The sequence below is a fragment of the Eschrichtius robustus genome, chromosome 8 (genome assembly GCF_028021215.1).
Source record: "Eschrichtius robustus isolate mEscRob2 chromosome 8, mEscRob2.pri, whole genome shotgun sequence".
Taxonomy (NCBI): domain Eukaryota; kingdom Metazoa; phylum Chordata; class Mammalia; order Artiodactyla; family Eschrichtiidae; genus Eschrichtius; species Eschrichtius robustus.
Window position 1 is genome coordinate 124314005 of NC_090831.1, and position 27102 is coordinate 124341106.

At 59.8% G+C, this 27102-nt stretch overlaps 2 protein-coding genes across 3 annotated transcripts; one reads left to right on the top strand and one right to left on the bottom strand.

Annotated features, from left to right (window-relative positions):
- Positions 1-324: 324 nt before the first annotated feature.
- Positions 325-7923, bottom strand: ATG9B (autophagy related 9B). Of its 2 annotated transcripts, XM_068550187.1 has the most exons (14): positions 7386-7923; positions 7216-7259; positions 7006-7070; positions 6658-6819; positions 5994-6135; positions 3705-4459; positions 3387-3540; positions 3028-3207; positions 2072-2308; positions 1773-1906; positions 1497-1593; positions 808-923; positions 571-724; positions 325-413 (listed from the first exon to the last, which is right to left on the bottom strand). In XM_068550187.1, exons 1-13 carry the CDS (start codon positions 7921-7923, stop codon positions 589-591), a joined length of 2760 nt encoding a protein of 919 aa, XP_068406288.1. In that variant the 3' UTR covers positions 325-413; positions 571-588. The 2 variants fall into 2 exon arrangements, with proteins under 2 accessions (XP_068406288.1, XP_068406285.1); XM_068550184.1 differs by lacking the exon at positions 325-413 and having other exon boundaries at positions 522-724.
- A 2208-nt stretch (positions 7924-10131) lies between these two features.
- On the top strand, positions 10132-26758 carry ABCB8 (ATP binding cassette subfamily B member 8). Its single transcript, XM_068549682.1, has 16 exons — positions 10132-10382; positions 14013-14325; positions 14661-14816; positions 14893-14987; positions 15137-15242; positions 16115-16276; positions 16377-16462; positions 16587-16684; positions 17121-17226; positions 20448-20481; positions 20699-20835; positions 21030-21124; positions 21270-21403; positions 22115-22262; positions 23670-23920; positions 24597-26758. Exons 1-16 carry the CDS (start codon positions 10288-10290, stop codon positions 24720-24722), a joined length of 2142 nt encoding a protein of 713 aa, XP_068405783.1. The 5' UTR covers positions 10132-10287; the 3' UTR covers positions 24723-26758.
- Positions 26759-27102: the final 344 nt, after the last annotated feature.

Sequence of the window (27102 nt, forward strand, 5' to 3'; positions counted from 1 at the left end):
CGGTCCCCATGCCCTTCCACAAGTCCCACGGGAACCTAAAGTCCAGATGTGTCTAAAGAACCTACTGCCTTTCAGGTCCAGTCCCTCATGGCTCCCTTAGGTGTAGCTTGGCCTCCATCTTGGCTCTGCCCTCCAACTTGAGGTCCCTCGGGCACTTCTTCCCAGACGACCACTCCAGGACAGATAGATAGTTGTCTCTTAGCCTCTACATGTGAGGACTGTCTCTAAGACATGTTTCCCGATGCCTTGGGCATCTCCTCTCCTACCCTTTCTCTCTTCTCCGGGGCGAGTTCCTCATTGACTCCCAAGTTCTGCCCAGCTAAAGCATCCATGGGGGTCTTTAAAGAGGGCTCGGCGTGCCCTTCCACTCTACCTCATCCGATCTCCTGTGGTTGGAGAAGAAGCCAGGGAACCTGGGGGAGGAAAAACTCTTGACAAGCAGTCCAGGGGTTTAGGTTCCAGAGATGACCATCCCCATCACCCCAAATTCCCACCATTGTTCCCATCCCTCCGAGTCTGACTCCACCCAGTGTCCTACTCATTGCCCCGCCTCCACCCGTTAGACAATACTGAGCGTCAGCAGCCCTCTCAGTCGGTGCTAGTGGCCTGGCCAGGCTCCTTCTGGGTGTCTGTGGGCTCCTGAAACCCTCCAGGGAACAGATTCCGGGTCCTCTGGGTTCTCCACTGCTGTCTGGGGCTGGAAGCAGGACTGGAGCCCGGTGAGAAAAGCCATCAGCTGGGCAGTGCCATGATACCTGCGGTTCACCCGTGGTCTGTCCCCCGCACACCCTGAGCGCCTCACCACTGGACCAGGATGGCTTCTCCTCCTCCGGCGAGAGTGTCTGCAGCAGGCTGGACCAGGGCCTGGACAGGGAGGAGGCTGAAGCCTCGCCCCACAGTTCCTGCTGCTGCTGCCGATGGAGCTAAACGGAAAGGAGGAGAATGAGGGGCTCCCTCCGGCCCTGCAGCCTGAGGCCCAGCCCCCAGGCTCGGTGCAGAGGGTGCTGAAATCTCCTCCCCCACCCTCAGCTTAGAGCCTGTCCCTGGCTGTGCGGGGTTGTGGTTTGGTAGGAGTTTGCTTGCCTCACTCAAAGCAGAGCTGCGTTCCACCCCCAGCTCCACTGCTTGCCACCTGTGACCTCGAGCTGGTCGCTTCACTTCCCCTTAGTGCCCTCATCTGTCAAATGAGGACAAAGACTAGCCAGTGGGTGGGGCTGTTAAGAGGATTACAGGAGAGGAGTGCGAACACCCACGTGTCCTCGCGTCCTCGCCCAGTGTCCCTCGGGCACAAAACCTGCCACCTTTCTTTCCCTTTCTGCCCCCACGCCCTCCCTTCGCCTTGTCACCAACAAGGGGCACCTCTTAGTTCCCCTCACCCTCTTCTGAACTGTGTTCTTTCCTGTTGGGTAATTCCTTACACTCCAGCCCCTCCACACTCTCCATTTTGTTCAGCTGCTTTCTCCCCGCATTTCTCTTTCTGGCACCCCTCTACTCACCTGGTGCAAGTAAATGGCGTGGAGACTCATGTCAGCAGACGCAACCTCTGGGAGCTGGGCCAGCTTCTGGCCCCCAGTGCCTCCTGGGGACACACAGCTAGAACAGAGGGCACAGTGGATGAAAAAAAAGACATGTCCCCCGGTCCCCACATGCCCCAGGGAGGGCCAGGCTTCACCTCCCCTTCCTGATCACCCCCCCCCATGCCCCTGCACCCTTCTCCTGGAGGATCAGCCCCATCAGCCCTGCTCCCTGCGTCTCAGGCCCCCACCCCTCACCTTGAGTCCTGGGTCATTCGGGAAATGGAGGCCAGGAGGCTGGCCGTGGCTGCAGCTGGGCAGGGGACTATGGGGCTCAGGTCCTGGGGGGGCCCGAGGGGCTGCATCGAGAGGTTGGCCGGGAAGGCCTCCTGCTGCGTGCAAGAGAAGAGAGGGTCAGAAGAGAGGACAGGAGGGGAGGCGGAGGTCTAAGGAAGGCAGGAGACCAGGCTGTCAAGCCTCTTAATACAAGAGGTGAGGCAGAGGGAGGGGAGGGGCCAGGGGGTGAGGGCAGCAGGGCAGGCCAGGCTTCGACTCACCAGAGGGGAGGCAGAGTTGCTGAGGATCCCGGGGCTGGGGGGGCTGCGAACCGAGCTGGCGTCCCAGGCGGCCGCGTCTTGTTGCACCCGGCCTCGAAGGTGCCCCAGGAACTTGGAGCTGTGGCCTGGGGGGCACCATTGTGGATGAAGCAGGGAGAACCTCATCAGTGAGAGCTCAGTCTTCCCGTCCTCGGCACGCTCTGACAGTGAAGCCTCCGTCTGTCCCTCCGAGAGCCACTGAAAGCAACCACAGTCCTTCAGGTGCCGCCAACAGCACTTTTTTTTTTTTTTTTTTTTTTGGCCGTGCCACGTGGCTTGTGGGATCTCAGTTCCCCTACCAGGGATGGAACCCGGGCCCTAGCAGTGAAAGCGCCAAATCCTAACCACTAGGCCACCGGGGAACTCCCGTGAACACCACTTTTATAGCTGCAGTGGGTGTCCCCTGGGGTAGGCAGGACGGGGGACACTAGCCCCCCATTCCTTCTTTCCAGGTGAACTGGAAAGAATGGGGACTAGCTCAAGACCACCCAAAAACACAGCCGCAGAACTGCACCTGGGTCCAGACTCAGCACTAGGATGGGGCGTGACCTCAGTGTTTTGCCAAACCTGTGCGCACTGGATACCAGGGCTGGCCTGACTCCAGCCCCGTCCACTGACCGAGACGTTTCTCGGCCTCTCTGATGGTCTTCGTTCCCGTTTACAGGTGTTTACGACATGCTGGGACCTCTGGCAGGGCTCTACACACGTCACCTCACGTAATCGTCCTAACAGTCCCACGCACTGGCTAGTCATTGTCTGCATTTGACAAATGAGGGCCCTAAGGGGAAGTGAAGTGACTAACTCGAGGTCACAGGTGGCAAGCAGTGGAGCTGGGGGTGGAACCCAGCTCTGCTCTGAGTGAGGCAAGCAAACTCCTACCAAACCACAGCCCCGCTCAGCCAGGGTCAGGCTCTCACCTGAGGGTGGCCGTGGCGCTTCACATCCATAAGGGCAAAGGAACAGATGTCCCCAACCCCGGCCACATCTACAGTGAAGTGACGAAAAAAGTCAATAATCTCCAAGGCGCGAGGGCGAAACCAGAAGAGCAGAAACAGTGGGGTGAGGAGAGGCGACAGGAGCTCCTCCGCGAGGGAGACCTGGGGAAGCAGGGGTGAGGCTGGGAAGGGCTGCTGAGGGCAACCAAACTCGCCAAGCAGGAAACCTCCAACCCACTCATTCCCTGACGCCCGGGAGGGCCAGCCCTGAGCCCGTTTGTCCCCAGACACCGCGGGCAGCCAAGCCTCCTCCGCAGCCCCGCTACGGGCGTGACCCTCACTGCTCGGTATTGCAACAGCCGCGCCATCTGCCGGTAAGCGCTGGTCCTGCCGGCAGGGCCGGTCTCCTCCGGGAGGTAGTGCATGTGCGCCAAGGCCGCCGGCAGCAGGATTTGCGGCGGACGACCTTGGCCCTGCTCACCCGGAATGAAAGACCTAGAGGGCGGGATCGGGGTGGAGAAGGGGCCTGCCGGTCAGAGGATGCGCGGCTGGGATGCAGGGCTCGGGGGCCACTAGCGGTGGGAGGGGTAGGGGATGCGCGGGAGGCTCAGCCCCAGGACAGAGGAATGCCCCCTCCCCGGATATCTCCCCCATTGCACCTGGCCACGGTGGCCACGATCCCGAGCGCGGTCATGGCGGTGAGCACGTGCTCCACGGAGAGCACGTCCTCGTCGTAGACGGTGAGCACGAGCAGCGCGGCGAAGAGCGCGCCGGCGAAGAAGAGGAGCTGGCGGGCGAGCAGCGCGAGCAGGGGCGCGGGGGGCGCGGCGGCGCGCAGGAAGGCGGCGGCGGGGCAGTAGGCGCGGGCCAGGCGCGCGCGCAGCTCGTGCGGCAGCTCGTTGAAGTGGCGCAGCTGCAGGCGGGCCAGGCGGGACCAGCGGCGCGTCCCCAGCGCGCCGGGCTCGCGCCGCAGCACCTCCGCGCGGCTGTAAAACGCGTGCAGCAGCTGCCAGGCCAGCACCAGCGGGCTCAGCGCCAGGTTCACGGCCGCCAGCAGCAGCACCGTGCGCCGCCAGCGCGCGGCCAGGGCGGCCCGCCGGTCGCTGCGCTTGTAGGCGTCGGGCAGCTCCCAGCCGCCGCGGAAGAACGAGAAGGGCCCGCGGAAGAGGAGCAGATCGACGTTGAGCGCCAGGCCGCGGCTGAGGAAGGCCGCGCTGCCTCCCCAGGGCACGGCGCAGCGGGCCGGCAGCAGGCCCTTGTTGGCCAGCGCCACCTGGTAGTTGGTGTAGCGCAGGATGCGGTGGTGGACGTCCAGCTCCGTCAGCGGCCTCGGCTGCACGCACAGCCCCCCGCTCCTCTGCAGCGCCAGGAGGCGGGACTGCACCTCTGCCCAGGGCACCGAGCTGAGCTCCTCCTGCGGAGAGGGGACGCCTGAGCGCCAGCCACCTGGATTCCTCTCCACGGCGATGCCCAAACTCCCCGTGACCAGAGACGCATCCCCGCCGTCCTCACCCAGTGTCTCTCGGGCACGAAAGCTGCCACCTTTTGCTTTCTGCCCCCTCGCCCTCCTTTCGCCTTGCCACCAACAAGGGGCACCTCTTAGTTCCCCACATCCCCTTCTGAACTGTGTTCCTCAGGGCCCTGCCCCTCCTGAGGCCGTGAGTCATGTGCTTCCCAGGAACAGCTCATAAACCAAACTCTACAGGTATCTGAGCTCAGCTCCTTAAGAGCAGGTTTTCCTGGCCACCGCTCGCCCGCCCCCCCCCGCATGCCCACAGCCCTACACATACAAGGTACATCACAGCTGCAGGTAACAAGGCAGTCTCTTGCCCGTTCCTAGGGTACCAGCCCGCTGGGCCCAGAAGCCCCCAAACTCTTACCTCAGCATGCTTTGAGACACACACACACACACCCCCGCCCCATCCCACTCCATCGGGTTAACCTTCCCAAGACAATGGCCGTGTCCCCATCTGGGGTGGAGGCTGTCAGATCTCACTTGGAGCTCATCTGCAAACCTCATTTTCGCCCAGTTTCACCCAGCCTCCCCAGTCCAGCTTAGTCAAGTCCCTCCAGGCCAGCCTCTCCAGTCCATCCCAGGGTCTCCCTTTCCCCTGGAAGGAAGCGGGGAAAGAAGGAAGGAGAAAGAGAAGGGTCAGGCACCTCCTGGAGGAGCAGTGGTCCAGCTCTTGATCTTCCCTGCCTCCATCCCCAGCCCTCGCGGCTCTTCCCTGTGCTACGGCTTGTGCTTCCGTACTCAGGTGGGCTTTTGAGAACCTCTCCCCTTTGCTGCACAGGAGGGCTATGTAAAAGGCTCTGCACTGCTGAGAGGAGCAAGGAGAGCCGGCTGCTGAAGGTAGCCTTTGCGCTGTGCCTTAAAGAAAGAACTTGCGTGCAGAGCCAGAAGGAGCAGGAGCAAGACGGAGAGGAAAGAGCGAAGCGTGACCAGGGACAGTGAAGGGGCCGACGAAGTAGCTTCCTGCAAACGGGCCAGAAAGCGGGGTGGGCTCACCGACGGGGGCCTGAACACTCAGTTGCAGGCTGGTGGGTCAGTCTCCTTACTGCTGTCCAAAGATGCTCATTGCTTCCCCTGCCTGGGGTTTGGAATGCCTCCCCACCTCCTAACCTTCCCAGCCCAACCCCAGTTCCTCCTGCTCTGTAAAGTCAGGTGACTGCCCTCCCTCTAAAGACCCATTGTTTGGACCACAAGCACGTGACTGTACCTCATCTTCCATAACCATCTACATCAACTACGCTCCACAACAGTAAGGACCTTGTGTTCTAAGGGGAGGTACCCCACTTCCTAACATTATTCGGGGCCAAGGGTAGGTGTCACTCAGGCCTTCTGCCCTCTTCCCAGTGGATCCTTCTGTCCGTACAGCCCCCTTACTCCTTCCCATCCTCTGCCCCCTGACATGGCACCCCTCCACAGACACGCTCACCCAACTCACTGGGGGCATGCGCAGGGCCTCCCTGTAAAACACCCGGATGTCCCAGTAGCTGAAGAGTTTGCAGACCGAGCGAAGCAGCTGGAAGAGCCAGAAGGCAGCAGCCAGGATGAGCAGGAAGACCAGCAGGGGGCTGGAGCGGATCCTGTGCCGGGTGGGACAGACAGAAGAGAGAAAGTAGGGGCCCCATGGCAAGGGAGACCAGGCTTGGGGAGCGATGGCGGTCCTGGAGAGGGGACCCAGCCGGGCCAGTGGTTCTCAAAGTGTGGGCCCTAGGGGTCCCCAGACGCTTGTGAGTGTCTGCAAACTCAAAACTTTTCATATAATATTAAGGTTTTCTGCCATTTTCATTCGCATTCTCCCAAGAGTATACAGTGGCCTTTGCCAGAGGCTACGTGACATCACGGTCACAGTCGATGGAATGTGTGTTTGTACGTTCTTAGGTTTTAAAGCTGTTCTCAGCTTTAATCTCTAACAAGGTAAATATAGATAGGATTCTCATAAACAAAAGCTCTTGGGAGTTGGGTTCTCAATCAATTTTAAGTGTATTAAAGGTGGCCTGAGACTAAAAACTTGGAGAATGGCTGATCTAGACCAAGGAACAAAAGGAGGGGAGGCTTTTGTCGGTTGCTCTCCCCCGTCACCTCCCCCACCAGCTGTCACTCACCGCTGGGCACACTGGGATGAGGGTACGATAGCATCTGACAAGGTCACTTTGCTGTGGAGCGACCCAGGTCTTGTTCGGTTTTTTGGTTGGTTGGCAAAGAGAACGCTGTAATCCACGCAGCGAAGAAGGAAGGTTGTGAAGATGACAATGAAAATGAATTGTCTGGGACAGGAGGGAGTGCAGTGGTCAGGCCTGAGGGCTGGGAGGGCTCCTGCCCCAGCCTCCAGGCCTGCGCGGATTAACCCATCCTGCTGAGCCCCTGGGTTGCCTGGGAAGGCGCTGGCGGACTCAGCAGGCACTGCTGAGGAAGCAAGGGGAAGACCTTGGGGTCTGGGACAAGCATCTCACCCCAGCTGGAAGACATCCTCCAGCAGGATACAGGCAAAGCCACTCCTCTGGTGGTAGCTGTAGATGTGGCAGGGCGTCAAGAATTAAGCCTACGGCATGATGGGCCTTTCCTGAGGACGCCGACTCCTCAGCCCCCAAGTCCCCAACCCACTGCACCCCTGTCTCCCTGCCTCCCGTGCCCCTTCTGCCAGGCAGAGCACAAAAGGATATCTTGGTGAAGAAGCTGTCCAGGTTCTGGACGTGGTGCCAGGAGCCTGGGCACAGAGGGGAGAGCGTTGGGACTCCCCTGACTCCGTGCCCTCAAGCCTCTGCCAGAGGCCCAGCCCGGGGGACACTCTGGAGCCCTGAGGCCCTCCCCAGCCCCACACCCGCCCGCTCACCTCGGAGCCCTTCAGGCACATGAAGCAGGGGCTGCTGTTCCTCCCCATGGAGGGCTGAATCTTGGGACCCCTCAGGATCACAGTCATCCAGCCGCTCATAAACCTGCTCAGGGACCAGAGGGCCTATCCGCAGCCCAGGAGGGTCCTGGGGGCATCGGCGTGGGGGAGGGGCAGAGTGGGACCCCCAGGAAGGGGGAGCAGAGATGGGCGTCATTGCGGGCCGGGGCTGCGTGGCGGGGGTAGCGGGAGTGGGGAGGGTACTAGAGCGAGGCTGAGAAGCCCCTGGGGCCTGCACCGCTGGGAAGGGGGGCCCCGGGGCTGAAGAAGGAGCTGAGGAAGGGGTGCTTTTTGTGTGAGGGGCAGGGGCCAGAGAGAAGATGGAGACCCTCCCTCCCCCAGGTCCCCGACCCGGAGGAGGAGGAAGAGGAGGCAGTGGCACGGGGAGGAGGGGCACGGATCCACGCCCCAGGTCTCCCCACCGCCCCAGCCGCCCCGTGGTCCACACCCCACCCCACCCCCCGCCCATTTGCCTCACCATCAGGCCAGCGGCATCTCCTGAAAGCTTGGAAGGATGGGAGCTGCTGCCATTTCCGAAGAGGTCTGCGTTGCTGAGTGGGGATTTCAACAACCAGCACGGTGACAACAACAGCCCGGTGACTCAGTTGGGGGAGGCCTCAGGCGTCCCAACTCGCAGTCACCAGTCCGACCACTCACACCCCTTCCAGGGCAACCTGCGGCCAAACCTCTTAGGGCCCCACCTCCATGCCTGGCAGGGCAGTACCTTGAGAGGCAGGAGCAGACAAGCAGCAGGTGGAAGGAGATCCCCACGGTCCCACCTTCAGACCCCCCGTGGACTTAAAGCGGGGAGGCCAGAGAGCAGCAGCCAAGAACAAAGACAGAAAGAATCCTAGTGAGGACTATAGGGCTATGGGGCCAAGATACACAGCTTTAGTTTCTTAAAACCTTATCTCAGAAAAAAACAAAACAACTTATCTCCCCTCCCTATATACACACACACAGAGTGATCAACAGAGAAACACTTTAAGACCAAAAACAAAAAGAAAAAAAGAAAATGAAAAAGGCTACATGTTTTGCTTGTATGACAGTGCTAAGGAATGGAAAAGGGGAGACCGTCTGACTTTGCAGCCAGGGTGGAGGAAACTGAGGAGAAGGAGCAAGTGAAGAGAGGCGAGGCAATTATTTTGGATGTGAGGTGGTTCTTGGAGCTTTCACAGTAGGAAAGTGGGGTTCCTCAGAAGCTCTATTATGTTTACTTATTTATCCTTCTGAAACCCTCTCTACCAAGTTCTGATCCAGTTTTGCGGGCCCCCTGAGAAGCATCAGGGCTGACCCAGCAGAGGGCAGCTGAAGGTCTGGAATTTGGAAGGGCAGGTAATTTGGATGCCCCAGGGATGAGCTGAGTTGAGTTCCTTGTTGCCACCTCAAGGAGGAGGCGGAGGCCCAGGCATCTGGTATGGTGGCTTGTCCAATGCCATTCCTGAGGCCCTGAATCATCAGGTTTCCTACTGAAGTCCATTCCTGAGGTGCTGACTCAGCCACCCAGGTGTCAGGGCCTCCAGGGCTTAAGCCCAAGTGCTGATGTAGGGACCAGTGTCCAAGACATGGAGACAGAGGAACAGGGTACATCCCAGACTGCCCACTGGAGGAACTTAGAGGAGGAACCTGTGCTTCCTTCCTGGGAGGGGAATTGTCATAGTAGCTCAGGACTTGCATAGCTTTATTCCCGAGCAGGAGGCAGAGCTATGAAAACAAGACTCCTGGTGCCCAAAATGGAATCCCACACTGCAGAGGGGCTAGGAAATTCCCATGATATCTCTGAGACATCTGTCAAAATCAGATATGTGGGGTTTCCTCTGGTCTCTCCCCAACCTCACTCACCCTGATATTCCACCATACTCACTTTAGGACCCTCCCATACAGCCTCCTCACCCAGCCCAAACTCAGACTAATCCTGACACGTTTTCCTACCCAGTTTCACTCCAGATTCATCGATGAACAGCCTCCCTACCACCGGCCCCAATTCACGTCAATTTATTATTAAGGACACTTTTCCCTGCCAGGCATTTGGAGGGGAAGGAGGGGACGGATAAATGAGACAGAGCCACTACCCAAAAGGAAGTCACAGCCCAGTGGGGAGGCAGCTATGCAAACAAGTAATCACACAGAAGAAATAACTAAGAGCGAAACAGAGGTGTAAGAGCTGTGCGGTGGCAGCTTCAGGCACAGTCAGCCTAACTGCGGTAGGAAGGCATCTGTGGGAGAGATGGATCTAGGGTCGCGCCAGCGGTTCTAAACCATTGAGTAGGGGCAGCTTATCAGAACCACCAGGGTTTTTTTTCCCCCCAAATATATGTGGCTGCCGTCCCCGGAGCTCTCACTCGCCTAGGAGAGCGGGGTGGGTGGCAAAGCACGTGCACATGTTTTGCAAAAACTCCAAACGATTTTTGTCCCTCAGTCGCCCAGAACCAGCGGTCTACACTCCCTGGAGACTCCGGAACATCTAGAGTCCGCCGGGAGCACCCATAAGAGAATGACCCGGAGGTCAGCAGCTGACGCGTTACTATGGATACCCCGGGGCGGGGGGACGCACTCTGCACACCCTCAAAACGTCACCCCATAGCCGACTCGGCCGGCCGGCACAGGGCAGGGCCCGCCCGGAACTGGGGGCGGGAGACAGGCGTCACTCTGCAATCACAGTTCCAGAAGGGGGGCTAACAAGGTTTTCTCCAATCACAGCTTGCAATGAAATTGATGCTTCTTTCCAACAATCATCGCCGAGTCGCGAGGGGTTTGTCGGGATGGGGACCGGAGCCAACATGGAGCCCACAGTGGAGTAAGGGTGAAGCTGCTGTTGCCGGATGCTCCTGTTCTCCCCCCCACCATGTTGGTGCACTTATTTCGGGTCGGGATTCGGGGTAGCCCCGTCCCAGGCAAGCCGCTACTACCCCTCCGCTTCCAGACATTCTCGGCCGTCAGGTAAAAAGGGACAAACCTACTGGGAGCGCGGGCCATTGACCCGCCGGCAGGGCGTGGGGACCGCCGGGAGATGGAGTCCCGGGCTCGCGCAAGGCCTGCTGGGAGTTGTAGGCCGGCCCGGCCCGGGGTTGAATGTCACTCCCCCGGGGATTGGCCTCAATTATTTACAGGGAGACCCAGGTGCCAGCAGGAGGCTCGGCGCGTCTGTATCTGCGCGTGGGCTGGACGGAGGGGGCGCTCTGGCCGGTGACCACGCTACGTCTCCTCCCCACCAGCGGGCGCCGTGCTGCACAGGTGTCGGGCCCCTGTTTCCGGCCCCAGTGCTCGTTCTTGGAATTGGTCTGGCGATGTGGGCGAAAATTATTAGTGTCCAGAGACATTTAGTATTGCTGTTGTTCCAAAGATTCAGTGTGAACTGAACAAAAATGGTTCCTAAATCGGGATACTTTCAGCAGATATAGTCAATTTGGTAACGCGTATGTATGTGTTCTTGTATGGTCTACACACGTTGGTCTCGAGAGAAAGACACAGGTGGGAAACGAACATGTACCCTGAAACTGCCTCCCCGCTGTAAATGCTTTATGAGAAGCGACTGATTCCTTTCTAATCCTGGAGTGAAGAACCCGAGAGCCAGGCAGGCAGCAGATTCGCAGGGGCGGGTGGATGTGGACTTGTGTCCTTTGGAAAACCCATCTGACTGATGGAGGGCGAGATGGGCGGAGCTGCAGTTAGAAGTACCGGTGCTGGGAAGTAATCCGCCAGTTCTTGGCAGTGACCAAGCACTGCTTAGACCTTAGTTTGGAGAAGATGAGAAAAGTTGGAAAGTGGCCATGGTAAATTATTAAAAGGCTTGAAAACAGTCCTTAGGAAAAGAGTAAGGGTGTCGATGTTTTTTAACTAGAGCGAAACTCCAGTAAAGACATCAAACAATGTTTTAGTATTTGTGTGTTCATAGTGTAGTGTTTTTAAAACGTCAGGTCACAACACAATAGATCATAAAGTGAATTTAGTCAGTCTGAATCATTTAAAAGTGAATATAATGGAATACATGTTAAAAACAAAGTAGGGGGACTTCTCTGGTGGCGCAGTGGTTAAGAATCCGCCTGCCAATGCAGGGGATATGGGTTCGATCCCTGGTCCGGAAAGATCCCACATGCCGCGGAGCAACTAAGCCCCTGCACCACAACTACTGAGCCTGCACTCTAGAGCCCATGAGCTACAACTACTGAGCCCACGTGCCACAACTCCTAAAGCCCGCACGCCTAGAGCCCATGCTCCGCAACAAGAGAAGCCACCTCAATGAGAAGCCTGCGCAGCACAAGGAAGAGTAACCCCCCGCTCGCCTCAGCTAGAGAAAGCCCACACACAGCAACGAAGACCCAATGCAGCCAAAAATAAATGAATCAATTAATTTTAAAAATTAGGGAGGGAATTCCCTGGTGGTCCAGTGGTTAGGACTTGGCGCTTTCGCTGCCGGGGCCCGGGTTTAATCCTTGGTGGGGAAACTAAGAACCCGCAAGCCGCACAGGACAGCCAAAAAAAAATGAGAGGAAGTATTGTTTCGTGAAGCATTTCAGTTTTCTGTGACGTTGTGCTGGATCGCAACGTAAAACATATTTGTTACTGTTATCCACAGTAAGTCTAAAACCTCGCAAACGCTGCAGCAGCGAGTCAGGGCAGATTGTTCTGCATTTCTAATGAGAGCATGTGCTCAACAAACATAACCATTCGCTGAACACTGATATGTTCTGCTAAGAGCTCTGCTAAGAGCTCTGCTAAGTGCTGGGGATACAGTGGTGAATAAGATAGGGCTTCCCGCCATCAAGGAATATATGGTCTAATGGGGAAGAGGGGCATTTACACAGGGCAGAAAGACATTGAGCTTCTCCGTTTATATTTTGGATAGATACAAAGTACACAGTGGAAGACAGGCAGGTGGATGGGGTCGGGGGAGGTGTAATATAGAGGTGGCAAGAAGCCAAGGCCTCCCTGAAACAAGGGAAGGATGAGATGGAGTGTGCAGTTAGGAGGGTCTGGAAATATGAAAGGCCATCATAGTAAAGAAGAAACTTTTCATCTGTTTGTTTTTTAAAAGCCTCTCCTCATCAATAATCTCATTTGGATCTTTGATCGTCCTACCATGTACTCTTGGCCAGATAACTTATGCTTCTAACAGCCCTCCCTATAGCCACTCCTGTCCTTCTCCAGCTCACTCCGCTCTGCTATGATCTTTAAAATGCAATTATGGGGACTTCCCTGGTGGCGCAGTGGTTAAGAATCTGCCTGCCAATGCAGGGGACACAGGTTCAATCCCTGGTCCGGGAAGATCCCACATGCTGCGGAGCAGCTAAGCCCGTGAGCCACAACTGCTGAGCCCGCGTGCCACAACTACTGAAGCCCGCGCACCTAGAGCCCGTGTTCTGCAACAAGAGAAGCCACTGCAATGAGAAGCCCGCTCACTGCAAGGAAGAGTAGCCCCCGCTCGCAGCAGTGAAGACCCAACACAGCCAAAAATAAATTAAATAAATAAGTTTAAAAAAAATTTTTTTTTAATTAAAAAAAATGCAATTATGATTATGGTCCTCGTTGCCCTCTCAAGCCCAGGTGTTTTAAAAGGACGGTAATGACTCCCCCCACCCCACCCCCACCCTCCAGCCTCAGCAAGCTTTGTCGTTAGTTGTTTGTATCCACACACACACTAAAGCTTAACTACCACAGGGTAGTTACTTGGTCTGTACTGTTCGCCTCCTCTTTCTGTTCCTCAGAGCAGAGCACTGGTGCACAGTAGGCTGGCGGCCCTACGTTGCCATCTACAGGTACCGAAACTGCAGGAAAGGGGTGATCTTCGCCTATCCAAGATGACAAGATACGTTATTTGGATTTTATTTCTTTTTCTTCCTTCAGCTGACAGAGAGGGAGTCTGTCACCCTTTCCTTCCTTGCGTTGTCACATAAGCACTCAAGGCCAGGAAGGAGACAGGGCGATGGGATATATAATAAGCTTCCGACCAGTGGTCAGAGACTTGGGTCCAGTCCTGGCCCTGCCACACATAACCTTGGGCTCATCACACATGGCAGCAGAGGATGAGCCTGGACTCTGGAGTCAGACAGCAGGGTTCCTCTCTTGTCCGAGTTCTGCTGCTTGGGGACAAATGATTTCAGCTCTCAGCCCTGCAGGATTTTTTCATCTATCAAGTGAGAATACTGGCATCTCCCTCCCAGGGATGTGAGGATCAAACAGAGCAGACTGATGACTTGGCGAGCCGGGGGGCACTGTCCGCTCTGAGCTGCATTCACTGGGAACTTCCGTGTTCTCCACTGTAAGAGGAGCGCCGTCCAGCTCTGAGGTCCTGTGATTCTGAGAGAGCAGGGGCTGGAGATGGTCACTGGCTAGGGCCCGCCGTCTGAGAGACGAGCCAGGGAGAACACCTTTACCACTCGATTGCTCTCCACCGGGCGTGTTCATCTCAGAAACTGAGGTTGCTTAAGAGCCGCCCTGAGAAGGGCAGGGTGGGCCGTCGGGAGAGGGGCTGCTGCTCTCCAGAGGGCGGAGCCGAGAGCTCGGCCGCTTTGTTGTTCAGCTGAGGGCCAGCTGGGCCCTCGAGCCCTCAGTGCCGTTCTCTCCCTGCAGGTCCCGCGATGGCCACCCCAGCTCCTGCCTCCTCAGGGCCGTGGCCCGGCTGCGGGCCCAGCTCCGGGCCCGCCTCCCTCGGGCCCCCCCAGCTCCCGGCCGCAGCCCCTCTGCCTGGCACTGGGTTGGGGGAGTCCTGCTGGGCCCCGTGGTCCTGAGTAAGTGCCCCCGCCGCGGCCTTGTGGCCCTCTGTGAGGCAGAAGCGGCCCCTCCGGCCCGCTCCGGACCCGGTGTCGTGGAGCCCCGCTTCAACTGGAAGCTCTTCTGGCAGTTTCTACGCCCCCATCTGCTGGTCCTGGGGGCAGCCGTTGTGGTGAGGTCTTCTCCCGCCCCACCCCACGCCAGGGACAGGGAAGAATCCAGCCAGGGGTTCACGGAAGCCCCAGCCAGAGCCGCCTAGGGACAGCTTTCCTGCCTGGCCGAATCTCAGAGGAGACCTCGGGAAGCAGCGGTGCTGGGGGTCACCAGGAGGACCTGCACAGGGTAGCTGGGTGAACAGGGTCCAGGGGTCCCCGGGGGCTGGCAGCTGGGCTTTAACTCTCCGAGAGACACAGGAGCCCCCAGAGCATGGGCAGTAGTGGGAGAGGAAGGGCCAGGGGTAGGGAAGAGCATGGTCCCCCTGTAAACATCTGTCTCCCACCCCCGAAGCTGGCACTGGGCGCAGCACTGGTGAACGTGCAGATCCCGCTGCTGCTGGGTCAGCTGGTGGAGATCGTGGCCAAGTACACGAGGGACCACGTGGGCAGCTTCCTGACGGAGTCCCGGAACCTCGGCACCCACCTGCTCATCCTCTACGGCCTCCAGGTACAGCAGAAGGGAGGGCCCGGGGGCCGCCAGAGGAGCCACGCGGGCGCCCCTGAGAGCCTGGCCTCTCTTCCAGGGCCTGCTGACCTTCGGGTACCTGGTGCTGCTGTCCCGCGTCGGCGAGCGCGTGGCCGCGGACATGCGGAGGGCCCTCTTCAGCAACCTGCTCCGGTACTTCCAGCCTCAGGCCATGGGGTGCAGTGGTGGCGGGGACCAAGGGGCCCTCGGGGGCTCTGGGTGAATGTCTAGGGGCGGGGCCTCATCCTGAGGTCGTGTCTCCCTCTTCTCCCCCACCCGCTGCCCCCGTGTCCCACCGCCAGACAAGACATTGCTTTCTTCGATGCTAAAAAGACAGGGCAGCTGGTAAGCCGATTGACGACTGACGTGCAGGAGTTTAAATCATCCTTCAAACTCGTCATCTCCCAGGTCAGCGCCCAGGTCCCCCCACGCTCCCTCACACGCGCACGCTCCCTAGTGCGGATGCAGCAGGCCGGTCCTGCCCAGCCCCCGCCCCGCCCCACCCTTGGGCCCTGCGCCCAGGCTCACCCCGAAGCGAGAAGCCTGCTGTCTGGTGAGGGTGTGGGTGAGGGAAGAGGGAAGTTCACAGCAGGGAGGAGCCACGGCAGCGTCCAAGGTCAGGACAGGCTGTTTCTCTCCTGTTCTGAAATCCTACCTCCCCGGAAAACCTTCCCAAGAAGGAAGGCTCAGACAAGAGCCTTTCCTGACCCAGCTTGCCCAGAGCAGAATCACCACCTTGCCCCCGGAATGCCTGGCACGCTGACAGGAGAGGGAGCTATGGCTTTCTGCTCTATTCCTGATGTCCTCTCCTCTTCCCCCCACGTTGTCACTGACCCCTAGCCGTCCCTGGGCAGCATCACCAGGCAATTCTGTCTTTTTTTATTTTTTGGCCGCGCCTCATAGCTTGTGGGATCTTAGTTCCCCGACCAGGGGTTGAACCCGAGCCCCACAGTGAAAGCACCAAGTCCTAACCGCTGGACGGCCAGGGAATTCCCCAGGCGATTCTCTTTCTGTTCAGTTTCTAGAGCAGAAGAGAATGAAAGTGGGGTTTGTCCAGGGGGAGGACGCCTTGGTCCGCAGGCATTCTCACCCCGCCCCTTCATGCCAGCTCATCAGGAAGGGGTTACGCTCTGTGACCAGTGGACTGTCGGTTGGCCTCCCGGGGGTCGGACCTATGGCCTTGGCCTTGTGAGTGGAGAGCTAGCTGTAGCCAGCTGACTCTTGCTAAGCCCCCCACATCACGTTGCTGATGCCAGACAGCCTTCCTCTCCACTCCCCAGGGGCTGCGAGGCTGCACGCAGGTGGCCGGCTGCCTGGTGACCCTGTCCATGCTCTCCACGCGCCTCACCCTGCTGCTGATGGTGGCCACGCCTGCCCTGATGGGCGCCGGCACCCTGATGGGCTCAGCTCTCAGAAAATTGTCTCGCCAGTGTCAGGAGCAGGTACCAGAATTCCCGCCCGTCCTCCTCCTCTCTGCCCTGTACTCCTCTGTCACCCCTCCCTGTCTCCATCCTGGCTCCCTGACTGCTGGACTCCTCGCAGGTCGCCAGGGCAACGGCTGTGGCAGATGAGGCCCTGGGCAACGTCCGGACCGTGCGAGCCTTCGCCATGGAGCAGCGGGAAGAGGAGTGAGTGCCGGGCAGGGGTGGAGCCCAGAGCGGTGGCAGGGGGCGGCCTCCCCAGATGCACCTCCCCCCGCCCCGCGTCCCAGCCTGCCTGCTTCCTGAGGGCTGGGCTCGGCTTCTGTCGCAGACTCTATGGAGCGGAGCTGGGGGGGTCCCGCTGTAAGGCGGAGGAGCTGGGCAGAGGCATCGCCTTGTTCCAGGGGCTCTCCAGTATCGCCTTCAACTGTGAGTGAGCGAGGACCCGCCGGGGGACCTGGGCTGTGGCTTGGGCTGAGCTCGGAGGAGCGAAGGACGGGTCCCAGCAGGGCGGGCGACGGGCAGCTCTCCACCTGCCCGAGGTCCTTCACATGTCTCTCGAGGGCCATTCAGCTGGTCTACGGAGGCTGCTGTCGCCGGCAGGCAGTGGGCAGGGAGGCCCAGTGTCACAGCCGAGCCGTGTACAGCGCGCTGCTGGGCCGCCCCCGAGGGAGCCGTGGAGGTGCCCCCAACCCACTCGTTGCCAGATGACAAGACAGAGGCAGAGACCAGTCAAGTGACTTACCTAAATTCCAGTCAGCTGGGAGCACCGCAGGGACTGCCAGAGGGGACCAACACGTGGGCCAGGCTCTGTCCTCTGCCCTCCGCTGCTTCCTCCTTGAACCCCTGTCCTTGCCCCACTCAGGCATGGTCTTGGGCACCCTGTTTATTGGGGGCTCCCTCGTGGCCGGACAGCAGCTGACGGGGGGAGACCTCATGTCCTTCCTGGTGGCCTCGCAGACAGTGCAGAGGTGAGTGTGGGGCCGTTCCCTTTCCTAAGGGGCCCAGCTGGGCCAGGGGCTGGGGGTGCCTGTCTGCTGCGGGGACAGCTACCGGGTCCCCCGGCGAAGCTCAGGGCTGGGGATGGGGAGCCCGTGCCTTCGTCCAGAGCCCGCTCGGGGCTCCCAGCAGCCCCTGCATCCTAACTCGCTGACCGTACACTTAGAAACGCAGTTGCCATCTTCACCTTCCAGACAGTTCTTCGATGAGCCTTTTTTTTTTCTTTTTTCTTTTCTTTTTTTCGGCCACACCGCATGACATGTGAGATCTTAGTCCCCCGACCAGGGATCAAACCCGTGCCCCCTGCAGTGGAAGCGCGGAGTCTTAACCACTGGACCGGCAGGGAAGTCCCAAGCCTTTTTTTTTTTTTGTGGCTGCGTTGGGTTTTCATTGCTGAGTGGGAGCTACTCTTAGTTGCGGTTCACAGGCTTCTCATTGCTGTGGCTTCTCTTGTTGTGGAGCACGGGCTCTAGGCGCGTGGGCTTCAGTAGTTGCGGCACGCAGGCTCAGTAGTTGTGGCTCACAGGCTCTAGAGCGCAGGCTCAGTAGTTGTGGCGCACAGACTTAGTTGCTCCGTGGCATGTGGGATCTTCCCGGACCAGGGCTCGAACCCGTGTCCCCTGCATTGGCAGGCGGATTCTTAACCACTGTGCCACCAGGGAAATCCCCCAAGGCTTTGTAAAAAATTTTTTGTAAAATACACATAACAGAATTTACCTTCTTAACTGTGTTTAAGTACACAGTTTTTGGTGGTTTTTTTTTTTTTTTTTTTGGCCATGCCACACGGCGTGCAGGATCTTAGTTCCCTGACCAGGGATCGAACCTGCATCCCCTACAGTGGAAGCACAGAATCTTAACCACTGGACCACCAGGGAAGTCCCTAAGTACACAGTTTAGTAGCGTTATATACACTCGCATCATTGTGCAGTCATCACCACTATCCATCTTCAGAATGTCTTCATTTTGCAAAACTTTAATGCTGCACCTATAGAACCCCCCTCCCCCCCTCCCGCGGCCCCAGGCAACCCCCATTCTGCTTTCTGTCTCTGACTCTGTCTGCTCTAGGTCCTCATCTAGGTGGGATCATACGGTATCTGTCCCCTTGTGACGGGCGTATTTCACTGAGCGTGACCTCGCCCAGGTTGAGCCACGTTGGAGCAGGTGTCAGAACTGCCTTCCTTTTTGAGGCTGAATAGGACTCCATGTATGGATAGGCCACCTTTGACACGCTTTTTAAGAGCTGGCCTCCCACCCTCTGCCTGACCTTCCCCTGCAGGTCCCACCCTGCTGGCTCACCGTGTCCACGGCTCCACCGGCCCCGTCTGCCCGCAGGCACCAGAGCTCCCCGCTGGCTCTGCCACACGAGTGCCCAGGGCAGGCCTCCTCCCCTCTCCTGTCCCTTCCAAGCTAAGTTCCTAGCAGCTTCTTCCGCTGTTTCTCCTCACTGTTTCCCCCCCATATACCAAAACACATAAAACATAAATACACGTTAGATAAACGATGACAGTAAACATGATAGAATAAATAATTGAAGCGTGAAGACCTGTGTTACCAGCCAACTACGTCCAGAAGATAGAACGTCAGCTCAGACGCCCCTCTGGGTCCCTTCCTCGTCATTCCCAATGCCGATGGTCGTCGTGTCATGGCTCTGCCCCGTGTCTTACCACCTGTGTCAGTGTCAGCCGTTCCTTCCAGAATCCCTCACCATCGGCCTTCTTATTATTGTCCTGGGCAGAATGGCGCTAAGCCGGAGGCAGGCAGGTAGAAAAGACTCCCTTTCTCAGCCCCAGACCCAGCATTCCCCAGAGACCAGATGCCACCCGTGTCTGCTCAGTGCTTCCTAATCTGGGCCCATTCAGACCCTCTCTGGTCCTGGGCAGCCTCACCCCTCCTTCCCGGAGGCCCAGGAACTGATCCCTGGTGGCCTTGGCACTAAGAGGGTCTGGCTGTACTGAGGTGGAACTTGGGCCGCCCCCTGCTGCCCCTCCCCCAGTGCTGACCTGGACGAACACCACTGGCTCCCTTCACGGTCACCCCACCGTGCTCCACGGAGCAGGGGCAGAAAGCCTCCCCCGGCGGAGGGCAGCCATCCGTCCCAGGCCTGGCCCCGCTCCCTCAGACGCGCCTTGCCCTGGGCCCCCTCCCCTTTATGGCCTGCGTCCAGACCCTTTCCTTTCCTCCCCGCTGCACTGCCTAGCCAGTTGGCAGAGCTGTGTCACAGACTTCAGAATGCCTGTCTCGCAGGCTGCTAGGTGCTAGGTGGGGCGGCTTCCCCAGCCACAGGCCTCAGGCGCAGACTAACTTGCTGTCCTGCCTCTTCCTTCTCGGGAGGTTCTCTGGGCCGGTTCCTTGCGGGCTCCTCCCCCCTCCCCCACCCCCGGTGCTGGGAGAAGTGAGATCCTGGGGAGTCAGTCTTGCCTCTTCTTCTCTTCGAGAAGAACCCGCACGCACAATCGGAGACGCACAGTCACGGGCTGGCCTGGCCCGTGACTAAGCCGGGGGCTGGTGACTCAGGAGCAGTGACTCACCTTCCTCCCAGCAGCCGGCAGCCCCGCACGGCGACGAGGAGGCGACCCACCATCTGGACAGATAGACACTTGCCCCCCCCTCCCCACTCACACAGGGCGGAGCCCGTGATGACATGTCTTGAGGGAATTTTGTCTGGGGTCCCCCCAGAGTTCCCCCTGTGGTCCAATGTCTTCTGTTTCCTTCTTTCTCTAGAAAGAGTAACATGGTTTTTTCCACCTTCATTAGCCCTTGCTTCCCCCGGGAGTGGACAGCGCTAGGCCTGACCCCCTTGGTGGGCCTCACAGCCCCTCCCTGCAGGCTGCGGGCAGCGTGGAGTCCAGCCCCACTGCGCCCTGCGCCCTGCGCCTGCCTTCCCTGTTTCCTCCCTGGAGCCCGGCCATCAGGTAGCTGATGACTGTCAGCCGCATCCGGGGCAGGAGGGAACGTGGCTCTGAAAGGGGAAGTTACTTGCCAGGTGACCTCCCGAGGGGTGCCGGATCCCAGGGCTCCTAAGGCCCCAGGTTTCGGGAATTACCTCTGCATTTGGCTTCCAGCCGCCTGTTTCCTCGCCTCACCCAACACGTCCCCCACGTGGCTGAGACCCAGACCTGCCCCTCTGGCGCCGGCCCGCCTTCTCTCAGGCTCTCCTCGTCCCCCTCTTTCAACGCTCCTCTTTTACTCGCAGGTCCATGGCCAGCCTCTCTGTCCTGTTTGGTCAGGTGAGTGGCAGAGTTGGGTGGGTCCAAGGATGTGGACACAGCACCTGGGCTGGAGTCCCGTCAGCCACTGACGTCACCTGTGTGCCGTGGGAATTGGGTGTCGGGCGGAGGGGATACCACAAGCCCCTCCCCCGCCGCCAAGTGGGAGTCCAGAAGATGCTGCCCATTCCCTGGGACCCCATGCCTCCCTCACGCAGACTTTAACCCCCCTCCCCAGGTGGTGCGGGGGCTCAGTGCAGGCACCCGGGTCTTCGAGTACATGACCCTGAGCCCGTGCATCCCGCTGTCCGGGGGCCACTGCATCCCCAGGGAGCACCTGCGCGGCTCCATCACCTTTCACAACGTCTGCTTCAGGTCAGCATCAGTGGTGGGCGCAGGGGTAGTTCTCTCCGGGTTGAGGGCGGGAGAGGGAGCCTGTCTGGGGACCTGTGGGTCAATGTCTCCCTCTAAGTAAGCCCCCCTCGGGGGTGCAGGGAGACTTTGGGAGGGACCCGGGCAACAAGGGGCCGGGAACCCGGTCTGACTGAGGGTCTCTTGGCTCCTCCCAGCTACCCCTGCCGCCCTGGCTTCCACGTGCTCAGAGACTTCACCCTCACGCTGCCCCCGGGCAAGATCGTGGCCCTGGTGGGCCAGTCTGGGGGAGGTAAGAGGAGCCCGCCACCCTCCCACCTGTGACTTCTCCCTGTGGGAGCCACTCAGTGTGGAAGGAGGGGCCCCTCCACTGCCACCGGGGGCGTCCCTCTCCCGGAACACACTCCAGAAACCCATGCCCCCTCCCGAACCTCCAGGAAAGACCACCGTGGCTTCCCTGCTTGAGCGCTTCTACGACCCCACGGCGGGCACGGTGACGCTGGATGGGCAGGACCTGCGCACCCTCGACCCCTCCTGGCTCCGGGGTCAGGTCATCGGCTTCATCAGCCAGGTGCCTGCTTCTCTCAGTCCCTGCGGCCTGGGCCCCTTCCCCTTCCCAGCCCCGTCACCTGCTGCCCTCCTGGGGGCACTGGGGGGCGAGCTGGCTCTCTTTCACTGGTCCCCAGCATTCACTGGGGTCCCAGCGACTGCAGCTCTGCCCTTGGAGCTCTGTTCCTCAACGTAAAAGGTCTAAGCAGGTGGAAATGGGGTTGCCGTTTTAGGATCCCTGGGTTCTGTGGTGTCCAAAAGGTCTGGACACCACACGGTGTTGCCGGGCACTGCTGGTGGCTCACCCACCCACTAAGCAAGGCCCCGCAGCCCCGCTCTGAAGCTCTCAGCCCCACTGCTTTCCCAGCGAGGGTCCACCTCCCCCCACCCCCCCAAGTGTGGATAGAGGGCGCCCTTTTGGCAGGAGAAAGCCAAATTGTAAAACCCTTCCCTGCCCATCTCCCCAGAGAGGGGGGACCCTGCCGGGCCAGCTGGCCTTGCTCTCCCAGCCGCCTTCCCGCTCCCCTTCCCGAGGGGCTCCGTGCCATGCAGGAGCTCGGCTTCTCCCCCCTTTGATGGACCTCTCTGTCTGTGTTTGACCTGTAACTTTGAACTGCCCCTACCTGCCCTCCAAGTGGTCCTGTTCTGGCCGAAACAGCCTCTCCTGATGCGCCCCTCAGGGGTTCAGGGCAAAATCAATGTTTCCGATGGACCCTCCACCTCCCACCCCCAGGAGCCAGTCCTGTTCGGAACAACGATCATGGAGAACATCCGTTTCGGGAAGCTGGACGCCTCTGACGAAGAGGTTTACGCAGCTGCCCGGGAAGCCAACGCACATGAGTTCATCACCAGCTTCCCCGAGGGCTACAACACCGTCGTGGGTGAGTTCAGAGAAAGCATCCTGCTGGGGTCCGCGGGGCCCACGTGCAAGGCTGGGATCCGGGGGGCAGGAACACAGTCACGGCATCGGGGAAGACCAGACAACAACCATGGCCGAGTGGGTCAGAGACGACTCTGTGGGGACAGGGGAGACGGGGCCCATGCAGTTCAGGCACAAGCAGGCTGCAGGGACGGGAGCGTGATGGAGGGCAGGGGCACAAGTGATCCGTGACGTGGGGACTCTTCAGAGCTCACCACGTCAGCTCCCAAGACCTGACCAGAAGCAAGGGGGTGGTACCTCCTTGTAATTGTTTATCCTTCTGTATCCTTTTATCCTTCAACGAAAGGTGCTCCCCCTGGTTATCCATAGGGATGGATTTGGTTGAGCAAGTCTGTCTTCCTACTTACCCAGAAGAGGGCTCTGGTGGTTCTGGAACATTGCAATACTGTAGCATCACGCTGGAGTCTTCATAGTGCGGCTTGCACTTTGTGTGTTCATCTCAGAGGTCTTTTTTTTCAGCCTTTGGGCTCATGTTTATCGTCCAGAGTCTCTTGGCTCTGTTGCAGAATGTTCCAGCATATCTCACGGCACAGGCATATCCAAGGTTCTCAACTCTTCTCGAAACCTAGTCCTGAGTCTGGCTGAGCTTAGCCTTCCGAGTGGTGCCCCCTCTGTGGGTAGCCGTCCTTCGTGTCCCGTGTTACTCACTGCTCGGATTCCTGTGGACCCCGCCCTGACTGGGAGCCGGGCCCACTCCTCTCGGGCACGCTCCTTGTACCCCCGACCCAGTGTACTCGCGGGCTTGTCCAGGGCTGCAGCCTGCCCTCCCGCTCTGTGACTGCAGAGTCACCTGAGGCTCTTTTTGGCAACCACACTGCCACCTCTGCTGTTCTCTGTGGGCATTTTGGACCCCAGATATGGTCTTCCCAGAATGCCCGGGTGGGTTTTGAATCCCACTGTTCTGCCACCCCCTACCCCACCGCAGGAGTCACATCTGGATCCTGGATGTCCCCACAGCAGCAGAGACCCCGGAGGCCAGGAGAAGGCGGCTAGCGCTGCCGGGCCAGGGTGGGGGGTGGGACCCAGGCCCGTCATGGCTCCGAGCCCCTGCCCTGGTGCGTGGGTGGAGCCCAGCGACACCTCTGGGCATCACTGAGCCCCGTTGCGTGCGCGACCCCTGTCATCGTGTGAGCGCGTGTGCACGTTTGCACGGGGATACGGGATCGGGTTGCTGCCAGGCGTCACCCCTGCCCTCAGAGAGGCAGGACGAATGCGCACGGGGCCAGGGCAGGGCCCTGAGGGGCCAGATGGGAAGCGCCAGGCGGCCCCGGTGACCGTCTGCAGGGCCGCCCCCAAGTGCAGAGCTGAGCGCCACTTCAGGCCCCCGCCCTATCCCCTTCCTCCCCAGGCGAGCGGGGTGCAACCCTGTCTGGTGGCCAGAAGCAGCGCCTGGCCATCGCCCGAGCCCTCGTCAAGCAGCCCTCAGTGCTGATCCTGGATGAGGCGACCAGCGCACTGGACTCGGAGTCTGAGAGGCTTGTGCAGGAGGCCCTGGACCGCGCCAGCGCCGGCCGCACCGTGCTGGTCATCGCCCACCGGCTCAGCACCGTGCGTGGGGCCCACCAGATCGTCGTCCTGGCCCACGGCCGGGTCTGCGAGGTCAGCTGGGGCCCCGGGAGCAGGGCGGTGGGCTGGCGCGGCTTCAGCCACGGACACAGCGGAACGGGTGGCTCAGCCAGGCTGTGTGAGGGTCTGGCCTGGCCCTGGGCCTGGGGCTCACAGTCTGAAAGCAGCACCCGTGTGGATTCAGGAGTTCTGCCCTTAGATAAGCCCTGGCCTCTCGGGGCCCCAGCTTCTTCCTCTGTCCCCTGGGGCGGGGCGGTGAGTAGAGCTGCAGCGTGGCTCCCAGGGTCAAAGGGGAAAGTTCTCGGAGAGGCGTTTGCTGCCGAGGGAGGGGCCCAGGGGCTGAGGCACAGAAGAGGCCGCACCAGGGACCCTGATCAGGGCCCAGGCAGTAGCAGCACCCCAGAGGCTGGGCCTGCAGCAGGGCTCGGGGGCTGTATGGGGCCCGGCTCACCGCCCCCTGGCCACTCGCACTGGGCCCCGTAAGAAGGACAGGGGCACCCAGATGCTCTTCCACAATCCAGCTAAGCTGACAAATGCAGATGCGCCAGTGGCGATCCGCAATCAGCTGTGCTTTGGTTTCACACTCTTCTCAGGACTGACAGTGGCTTAGGCGAAGCCGTGCCCAACGGCTCATGAGAAGCTGGCCCTCCGAGGGCTCTGAACTCCGAGCTGGGTTGGGGTGACCGTCTGCCCTCCTTCCTCTCTCCAGGTGGGGACCCATGAGGAGCTCCTAAAGAAGGGCAGGCTCTATTCGGAGCTCATCCGGAGACAGGCCCTAGATGCCCCGCCTCCGGAGACGCCCAGGGGCCCCGGGAAGCAGCACCCCAAGTCCTGAGAGGTCTGGTCACCGCCGAGCATCCATGCCCAGGGCCAGGGCCCAGCTCGGGGGGAATCCCGGGGACCGAGCCCCCAGGAGGGCCAGCACGCTGGGGTGGGGGCCGTTGCTCCCCCTGCTCGCAGCGAAAGCCGGGCCAGGCGCCGGGCTGGGAGGAGGTTGGGCGCGCTTCTCCTGCTGCTGCGCCCCTCCTGCCAGAGCTGAGAGTCCTTGGGCTGCACAGCGGGCCCCTGCTCTGTTCCCTTCCTCTGCCAAGCCCTCCCCGACCCCTCTCCCAACCCTGCCGAGTCTCCCCCTGTACCCGACAGGCTAAAGGTGTGCAGGCCGCAGCTGCAGGGAATTTTCACAAGTCAGCATCGGGGGTGGGAGCAGGGACTCACCCCAGGGTTCGTCCCACACCCACACCGGGACCTCAGCCTCCTCCACTGACTCCCGACAGGCCTCTCGGGGCCCTGCGAGAAGGCGCCCACCCGCTGAGCCAACCCTTCAAACCCTCAGCCCACATCTTGGGAACAACTTCCCTTCCTTCTCCTTGCTCCTTTACACAGTCCTTTCTCTAGATTTTGCCCTCCCCCCGTCTAAACGGGACGGGTGCCTAACAGGCCCCCTGGCTTTTGGGGAGGGAGAGGGGGGGGCGGGCAGCTGTGGTCTGATCCACAAGAGGTTCTGCCCCGGCCCCGTGCGCCTCGAGCCTGTCACCTGGTGAGATTGTGGACCGCCACCCTCTACGTGAGGACACTTACCTCTGAAAGGGACAGAAGAGGACATGCACCCCAAACTCCAGCCACGGGGGACATTCAGTGCTAACAGTCACCACACCACTAAGGAGCAGCTGGTGCTAAGCTCCTTGGGCTGACAGTACAAAATCAGTCCGACAGGCAGCAGTCACTGCCAGACCAGCCTCCCGGCGTGGTCAGAGAGGCTCCCTGGAGCAGGTGGGACCAGAGCCTCACTTTGAAAGAGGATAGGCCGGCTGCCCGGGTGGCACAAGCCTGTGACTCCAAAGCTGTGAATGGGGTGGGGCTGGACCTTTGTCCGCTTCTGGGGACCTAAGAGCAGCCAGGGTTTGCCCCCAGCCCTGGTCAGCTCCTAGAACCGGGCACCCCTCCTGCCTTGGTTCTGCTCGTGTCACGTCCCACCAGGAAACCTTCCCCCTTCACAGCCACGTCTGGGCTGAGGACTCCATCATGAGTCCTGCGCCCTGGCTTGAGGAAGAGGGGCCGCCCGTGCTGGACTTTCAAGGCCAGCCAGACCTTTTGGATTTATCCCGTGGCATAGAAGGACGATGCCATGTTTCAGGGGTTGGCAGGAGGTGCAGGGGCAGCTGTGGCTGGAGGCCAGCCTGGAGGAGGCTGCAGCGGCTCAGGTGTGAGTGCAGGAGCCGGGGTGAGAGTCCCCACAGCCTCTTCTGGGTGTAGTTTAGGACCAGGTGCTACTTTAGGGAAATATCCCTAAATATCCCAGGGCCAAAGCCACCCTGGTTTGATACCCTGCTTTCTTACTGATGAGAGTCGCACCCAAGGGCAGGCTCGGCCCGGGAAGCAGAGCACGGGCTAGCTCCGGGTTGCTTTGCCACTAAACGCCTCCCTAGTGAGGGCAGCCAAGGGCAGGCCTCAACTCCCCGGCCAAGTCCACACTGGCCTGCCTGGCCCCTCCCGGCCAAGGCCAGCTCGTGCTCTACCAGCACCAGCCGCAGCCTCCAGCCACCCAGACGTCTCCTGACACCAGATTCTAGGTCTCTCCTTACCTCTGCAGGGTGGCCTCTCCAAATCCTGCCCCCCCCCCAATCCCCTCTTTAGGGAAGTAGTGAGATCCATGGCGAGCCCTGAGCTGGAAGGCCCTGTGGTCAGCTGCACACTTGCTGTGTAGCCTTAACCTCAACCTTGGCTCCTGCAGCTATTCCACGCGGATCGTAAACCTAGCTGTGCTTAATTTCGAGAGCTTCTTTTAGTTTAATTAGAATAATCGGTGGTAAGGTACTTAGCCTCAGAAGCTGGTGACATCTGTGCAATAAACCATGTTATTCACTCCTTCAAGGTGTGTGTTCATTAAGCACCTGCTGTGTGCCGCCCTGTCTGCCGGGGTGGGGGGGATGAGGACATCCCTGCCGCCTTGAGACCTGCGGCGGTCTCATCAGGAGGACGGACAGGAGGCCAGGCGATCACAGCGCGACGTGATCATGGTCAGTTGGCGAACTACGTTCCACTCACTGCCGAGAGCCCGTGGACCCTCGCCTGTAATGCTTTGTGGAAGGACACGGAGTAGAAATAAATTGCAGTAAATAAATTAGTGGAGATAAATCTGCTTTCTCTCAGGCCTGCAGTGCAACTCCCAGCTCCACGGGGGCAGGTGAGCGTTTAACCAAACGCAGGGCTTGACG